General features: G+C 33.1%; 1 protein-coding gene across 1 annotated transcript; it reads left to right on the forward strand.

Annotated features, from left to right (window-relative positions):
* Positions 1-331: 331 nt before the first annotated feature.
* Positions 332-5174, forward strand: LOC106690142 (thyrotropin-releasing hormone receptor-like). Its single transcript, XM_067052375.1, has 3 exons — positions 332-983; positions 3182-3205; positions 5116-5174. Exons 1-3 carry the CDS (start codon positions 332-334, stop codon positions 5172-5174), a joined length of 735 nt encoding a protein of 244 aa, XP_066908476.1.
* The last annotated feature ends 2884 nt before the right edge of the window (positions 5175-8058 follow it).

An 8058-nucleotide genomic window follows, 5' to 3' on the forward strand; every position in this document is an offset into this window, starting at 1 on the left:
GCCAGAAGCTTCAATTCACAATAAATCCAGTTACCATATTTTACCATCTAATGTCCCAATTTTATAGGAACATTAACAAGGGACATTACTTAGTAATGAAGAAGCAGTGTATAGAAAAGTGTTGAAGAAAAATATATATTTATATTTTAATCTTATTCATATTATATAAATAAAGTATGCTGTATTCATCATAATAATACATAATGAACATTATCACCGCAACAGGTAAAGCGCAGCTCGCAGCCGACGAAGACACACGAAGGGCCGAGCGGGACCGTGGAGAGAGAGGGGGAAAACAGAACGGCAGACGCAGAGCCGCGGGGCGGGCGACATGAACCTCTCCTGCGACCCTAACCTCCCGCTTCCCGATTACTTCTCGTACAGGTACCGCATCATTGGAACCCTCCTCCAGGGGATCATCTTTATCGTTGGTATTCTTGGCAATGCCTTCGTCGTCGCCGTCGTGCTCAAGGTCCGTTCCCTCCGGAGTCCTACCAACTGCTACCTGCTCAGTCTCGCCATGGCAGACTCCATGGTACTCCTGGCCTCGATACCTAACGAGATCTTCTCGTACTATATAGTAGGTAACAGGTGGTTTTGGGGCGAGGCGGGCTGCAGGATGATGATATTCTTCCAGAATCTGGGAATCAATGCTTCGTCTCTCAGCCTGATCGCCTTCACGGTAGAACGCTACATCGCCATTTGCCAGCCCATGAAGGCTCAAAAGATCTGTACTCTAGGTAGGGCCAAGAGGATCACCCTTGGCGTATGGGGGTTTGCCAGTGCTTACTGCTCCCCGTGGCTCTTCGGCCTTACCACCACTAAACCCCTGAAGTACCGATGTCAGCCAGAGGTTCTTCAATGTGCTTTTGGTAGGCCAAGAAATGAGTACCTTGCGGTGTTCTTCACCGACTTGATAATGTTTTATGTTATTCCTCTAATCTTGTCTTGTGTACTCTACTACTACATCAGTCAGAGTCTTCATACAGAACTTCAAATTCCGGATTCGGCGACAACTGGTATGAAGACACAACGATTGGGCCACAAAGCACAGGTAAAATATGTATATTATTCTATCAGCTTCTTCCATTTTTTAATAAAATCAATACTAATTTTATAAAATTTATTTAAAGGAAAAACGTTTCAGCTGCAACTTTGAATTATTAGAAAAATAAATTAGGAAAAACAAATATTTATTGAAATTAAAAGATGAAAGCAATCCAGTAGAAACATCCCTGCATTCCATTAAAAATTAAAAAAAAAATTAATTTAATTTCCTTTAACTTAAGAAAGAGGTAAAGTTTAATGTGCCCCACTCGCCAACCTTTAAATGATTTGAATGACTTTTATTTAACAATCAATGTTTCATTTTTAATATTTAATTCTTTTCATCATCTTTAAGTATTATACTTCATTTAGAGTCATTTATTTGATGAGTTAATCGTCTTTTGACTGCTGTTACTTATGAAATTCAGACTTGTAATTGTATCGTATTTTAACTCATTATCTTTTTCATTCCAATACCAATTAATATCGAAAGGATTTTATGAAATAATAATTAATGATTAAATCTGGCGGAAGAATTTTATTTACTATTTATTTAAAATTATTATAAATTGATCTGAATATAAATGATATTGAATGGTTTAACATATTTTTATATATTTTTGCTTATTATATACAAAGATAGAAAATGCAGATAAAATCTATATGCTATATCCATAAGGATACCTTGGATCGCCTTTTGTCTTTATAAGGTTAGGTTAGCATTATAAGAAATAAAAATCAATCAAATACCAAACTTGCATTTCTTAGCCTACGAGATCGACAATCCATCACATAATAATAATATCTCCACTTTTACAAGGTGTTTACTAAGACAGCGTGTCATTAAAATCAGGGAATCGATTGATAAAATTTAAGAAAATGGAAAAGGATTCTAACAGCAATTGCTTAGCCCCTTCAGACTTTCTTCACGTGTCAACCCAATGTAAACGGTAGTTCCCTACGGAGAATTACTTTAAGGTTTTAGTATCGTGTATTTGTAAGGTATACAGCCTGTATTCTGATTCATTCTTGATATCTGAGATGTTGCATTACACAACTACCAAACACCAATTTTAATTTTGTATTTACCTACTTTTTTACTATTTATTGTCTAGATTATGAAAAGATATATCAGATGTTATTTGGATTAATCATTCTACCTTGTGGTAATATAGTATCAAAACTGTTAATTAAACAAATTAAAAATTTAACTGACTAGTTTAATACTAGGTTTACGGACGTTTCTCAAATATATATTTTTACGAGCACCCATCTTGAATTTACAGGCAAACGAAAATAGGCATTTTCTTAAAAAAAAAAAAAAATGTATTTACTGAAATTAAGTATGAATTGAACTATATTAGGCTTTAATTTTCAATAAATTTTGTAAAAGATGTTTTTTTAAAAATTATAATGGAAATAATTATAGTAGTAGTAATGGTATAGTATAATCATCAGCTTCGCTTTGGCCTAACGATCTTCTTCGGAGGTATCCTCAGAACAATCTACATTAATGTCGATAATTCTGTTGAATAACTTATATTTCCTGGATTTACTCATGATTGCTAGAAAAGAAGGATTTGTCAAAATAAAAAAAACACTACCCCAAATTCAATTATACTAATGTAAGTACTTACAATAAGTGAAGAATATCTACAATAATTGAAAATTATGCAGAACTTGCTTACATTGACACTGCAGCAGTCATACCAAATATCGTCTCTTGTTTCTTCGGCGATATGCTTAACGGACTTTGTTGAAGATGAAAATAAAATATTACAATTAGCTTCAGTTTAGATTATGAAAACGCTATTTGATGACGAATTGGGAACATCTTAGTAAAGACGTTTGGGCCACACATTTCTATTTTATGTTGATTATTGAAAAATTAAAACATTTGTATTGTGTATGAACTCAGTAAGTCAGTCAATTTACGAGTTTCATTGTGATAGGTGTACTAAACACCTAAATTAAAAAAAAAAAATAGGTAGCTTAGGAAAAAATAATAGTGTTTATTCAACGTTTGGATTAAATGATTAATTTATTATGCAAAGTGGTTACAATTAATGCTATGGTTTCTTTGGGCATTTCATTTCGAAGTTTGAAATACGTCAGTTGATGGGTCCCGTAAAACTAATGTCAACAATAAAACATGAGGGTAAAAAGAGTTTTTTTCTTGTAAAATTGTTTTTGTTATCATTAATAGTGGAATTTACTGCGAAGGCCTTTGTATGTATGTTTTTTTTCATGCTGCACCGTTCTAGGTCACTCCTTCATGTAGAATGAATTAAGTTTATTAATTGTTTAGGCATTGTTCAAAATAGTTTTAATGAAGTATCCTTTTATGAAGTGGGTAACAGTTTAAAATGAAACTTATAATAAATAATTTTACTGTCAATAATTATTTGAAGTGAATAAGTGAGGAAGAAGCATAAAGGACGAAAGGCAAATGGAAATCAGTACCGAGCTGTAATGACGCCGTTTTGGCTTCAATTTATTTCTTTTTTATCAGGTAAGTATAAGAATTTCATTTAATGATTTAAATATGCTTATTATATTTAATTTAATACCATTCCTACCATTTTTAAGACTTTAAAAAAAGTCAATTTAAAATTAACGTAAATAACTTTGTTACATAAAACATTGACAAACAATTTACTATACGTTTTTTTTATCTTGTTAAATTAATTTATTGATATCATATCCTACTATACTATTATTTTCTCCTCAATTAGCTCTATTTTTTAGTGGATGGTATTAGTTGTCAGAATCGCTGTGATTAAGAGTAGTTTAATATATTTTTCTAGTGTAAATCAAACAAGCTTGTTATACTTGAGGATTTTTAATACTTTAAAGCATGGGAAAATTAAAAATTATTGCAGAATTAGGTCGTATTTGAGAGGTAGTGTTCTCTGAAGTTGAATGACCCTATGGCGGCCTTTTGTAACAGATCACCTAGCGAAGTACTCCACCTACAGATAACTACGTTTGAAGAAGTTTGTCGGGGGGTGCGGTCAGCAAAGAACAACATAAATAAACAAAACCATATTTATTTATTTTATGCCGACGTTTCGACTTGAGTTTCAGGTCTTCATCAGGGCTATAGAACAAAAGAGATAACAACAACATTTAGAGTAACATACAATTGAAAAGGAATAGTATACAAACAAATTTAGAATTATATAAAATATTGAATTAAATTATAAATGATATAAAATGATAATTGATAATTGAATAATACAAAATTTTTTATTGATTGATATTTGTGGAATTGTATGGTAGTAAAATGAAAACAGTGACAGATGAAATATAATATCATTTAGGTAAGAAGATTATAATATAAGATATATAAGTAGTGGGTACAGATAACTATTATTAAGTAAATCATCAGTTTTAATAGATTAGAGAATGGAGAATTCCGCTTCTATTTTCATCAGACTTAACATGGACAGGCATTTCTTACGGACCTAATACTCTCACCGATAAGTCTTTTTTTTTCTTTTTCTATTAGTACTAAACGGTGCATTCGAGCTATTTTTAAGTCACTATACAACGGACACAACTATACAAGAACAGGTGGATTACAACCATATAACTTGACAAAATGATTACTTTTGACGTATCATTTAATGTTATTTAATTTTTATTATTATTGTTTTTTCAATAAGATTCACTGTTTAGTACTTATAGTCGAACAACTAAAAATGACATACGTGCACGACAATTTTGAAAGAATGGATGATAAATAATTTTATTCTGGGACAAATGTCCGCCAAGAATGAATACATTGTTCACATATTAAAGTTAATTGACTGATTGAAATTTGAAAGTTACTTTTTGAAATAATATAAAATTCTTATATTAAATTATAATTTATAATAGTAATCAATAATGAGTGTATACGTACCTCACAATGATGCGGAGGTTTGGTTGTGTAGCAGGTGAAGGAATACGTGTTGTTTAAAGAAAAGGAAGAATGAGGATTGACGAATGGAGATAAGAAAAGAATTTCACAATTTCTGATTCGTTACATAATTATATTAATTACCTAATTAGTTATCATTTTAGGAACGCCGGAAATGGATTACCACCTTAAGTTTGGACTTATATGTAGTTCTCTACCGTAGTTTTGGAAAAAATTTGAAAATGAAACTTCTTGTTTAGGTTTACGACTGCTCACGCACTACTCTCCAACGAGACCATTCAGACGTAGGCCCTGGCAAGGAAACCTCTGTACTCTAGTTTTTTTAGCAACTCATCGAATACTTGCTTCTACAGAGCCGATCCTAGAACCGAACCATGCGGACATCCACTGTTGATTTTTCTCTCTACCTCGTAGTAGTTACATATTTTGACATTCCTGATATTAAGGTAAGTACCTATAAGGGAGTATAAATTACTGGGGGTGTCGAGCTCTTGCAACCTCTGGAGTATACAGGAGCACTAAACTATGTCGAATGCGGAGGAAATGTCAAATAGGATCAATAAAATGCATTTCTCTGTCCTCTTCTTCACGTTTCTATCCAATCTCAGCAGCGCATCCTTCGTTCCCTTGCCACGGGTCGAGTCGAATTGCCTTGGATGTCTTAGAGTATTTAAGATTGGTCCGAGGCTGCCGATGATAATGTGCTCCTTCCACATCTTTCGGTGCGTCTATAGGGATCTTACTCCATAGATAATTCTCTTCTATTAGATAATTCCTTCCATAAATTAGGTACCCCTTTAACATCCAGGCGAGGTATGCGTGCCATTGTGAGCCTCGCCTCCAGTCCGTTTTCCTTAAGTTTTCCCCAGCTAAAACGTTTTTGAGGCTGGTCAGCGACTTCAGTTCTGATCAGGACTCTACCTCTCAGGGTCACCTTAACCATCTTGATTTATCCAATTTGTTTCAAATCTTCTGGGGACGGGAGCTCTTTGTACATGTCTCAAGCAGTCCACCCCTGTCTGTGCGCCCTCTCAGAGTGATATACGTCGCTGTCTTCCGTGGGTTCTGAGGGACTGCTGGAATACTCGCTTTTTCTTTCCTTTCTGCTCCTCTTCTTGTGGCGTTTCCAGTGTCTGGGAGACCTTTTTGTTTTTTCTTCTTCGTCCTTGCATCTTCCATGGCTCAGACCCTCCATTCCCCTTCATTTCTCCTTCAGAGCTTTCGCCAGTAACCGTGTTATTTCCTCAGCAGATTAGCGTCTAGCTGGGAACTTTGTGGCATCGGGTCTGGCGGCGCCCTCATATTTACTTTTTACCTTCTGCTGGGATGCTGATGTTCCAACATCCTGGATTTTCCCTTCAATTGCCCGAGGCGTGGCAACCTTCTCCTTTTTCTCATGGGATCGTCTTGCACCTGTGTGCTCCAATAGCATTTGGGTCTCCTTGCCCTCCTCCACCTTGCTCTCCAGGTCACCAATTAGACCTGACACCCTTTTGAATGTGGGGAAGATCCACTCTTTTTTTCTTTGATTGTATACAGCTCCTATTGCGTCCCTGGATTGATTTTAATTAATATGAATCTTTTAGTACAAATTACAATAAATTTTCTAAGCAAGTGCATAGTATCGATTAATGATTTAAGAAAAAAGTTTGCAACTTTAGTTAAAATTTAAAATAATAAATACATTATTAAGATTCCTTTATTAGATAATTTTAGACCACATTGAATATAAAAATTGGTTGGTTAAATAAATTAAATTTCCTCACTCAAATATCACTAAATTGTCATTTATGGAAAATAATTATCTACGTCATTCTATAATACATTTATGGACAAAGTTTTTATTAATTTCTTACAAATGCATTTTTTTTTAAAAATTGGTTAGGGCTTTTGTAGTTATTTATTTACACCTTGATAGAGTGTATTCAACGAAACATTTTCTGTTCTGTTGAAAACAACTTACAACTTGAAACAATTTAATGAAATTAATTTTTCTCTTTATTTTTGTTTGAAAATCATTTGGAAAAGGAAAACGTGAAAATAGACTTCATTTTTTGTACTGCATAGGTTTTATCGAATATTTAAGAAATTGATGTTTATTAAAAATATAAAAAGACAATTTTTAAAACAAAGCTATGCATTTTTCTTTATTTCTCAATCTTGATGACTTTCCTAAGACTCAAATTTACATTAAAATAAATTTCTATCTTCACATTGAAATTAAGCTTCTTGTTACAAACCTGGAACAAAGGCTTCGATAAGGGATGAAAGTATCAATTATTAGTAATATATAGATTCTTAAAATTACTGTTATTACATTAAGGATGGAAAACGTATCCTCACTGTGATCCACTTGGAACTGAATGACAAACAACTAAGATGTTCAAATGTCCTAGGGGTTTCTTATGTTTCTAAAGATGCACCTCAAGTCCATAGTTTTAAATCTAGTAATGGCTTCAGGTTTATTATTATTATTATTACCTGTTTTAAGTAATGCAGTAAGTAGAAGTCCAAGGCTTCATATTCAGTCGAAATATGGTCAGCCTTTACTTAGTCCTCTAGGCATAGACGGTAGGTGGAATCTTCCACTAATTTCAATTTTTTAAGATGATTTTAACAGTTCTCTTACATAAACACCAGGCCATTGATTAACTGTGTATTGTAATATCCATGTTGAAATTTAATTTAATTTGACAATTTGACTAAATATATGTGCTATGTGTAAATTATTTTAGTTCACTTTTATGATCATATGAATGAGAAATCAAACTGTTTTCTTGACTTACGTCGTTTTATTTTGTAATTCGAATTAAAAATAAATAAAATTATTTTGAATTATTTATGTATTTTATATTTATATGAATTATTTTGAGAATTAAAAATAAATGAAGTAAAAAATATCATATTATTTAGATGTAAACAGGCTCCACCAACATGAGGATTTTTCTGACGGGGTCAAGGTACCTATTCACTTTCAAACAAGTCCCCCATTCACCATAAGCTTACTCAAAAGACTTGAAGGGAAATAAGTCCGGATCAGGGGTCCTTAGACTCATAAATTTCAACAGAGATTCAGAGGAACCTAG

The sequence above is a fragment of the Halyomorpha halys genome, unplaced genomic scaffold, assembly GCF_000696795.3.
Source record: "Halyomorpha halys isolate HHAL.00 unplaced genomic scaffold, Hhal_1.1 Scaffold1591.1, whole genome shotgun sequence".
Taxonomy (NCBI): domain Eukaryota; kingdom Metazoa; phylum Arthropoda; class Insecta; order Hemiptera; family Pentatomidae; genus Halyomorpha; species Halyomorpha halys.

Excerpts from the sequence above, each read along its gene's own strand:
- LOC106690142 (XM_067052375.1), top strand. The coding sequence starts at position 332 with ATGAACCTCTCCTGCGACCCTAACCTCCCGCTTCCCGATTACTTCTCG. Across the intron at positions 984-3,181 it reads CTACATCAGTCAGAGTCTTC|TAATGTCAACAATAAAACAT; the intron begins ATACAGAACTTC and ends GTCCCGTAAAAC. Across the intron at positions 3,206-5,115 it reads GTCAACAATAAAACATGAGG|GAACGCCGGAAATGGATTAC; the intron begins GTAAAAAGAGTT and ends TTATCATTTTAG.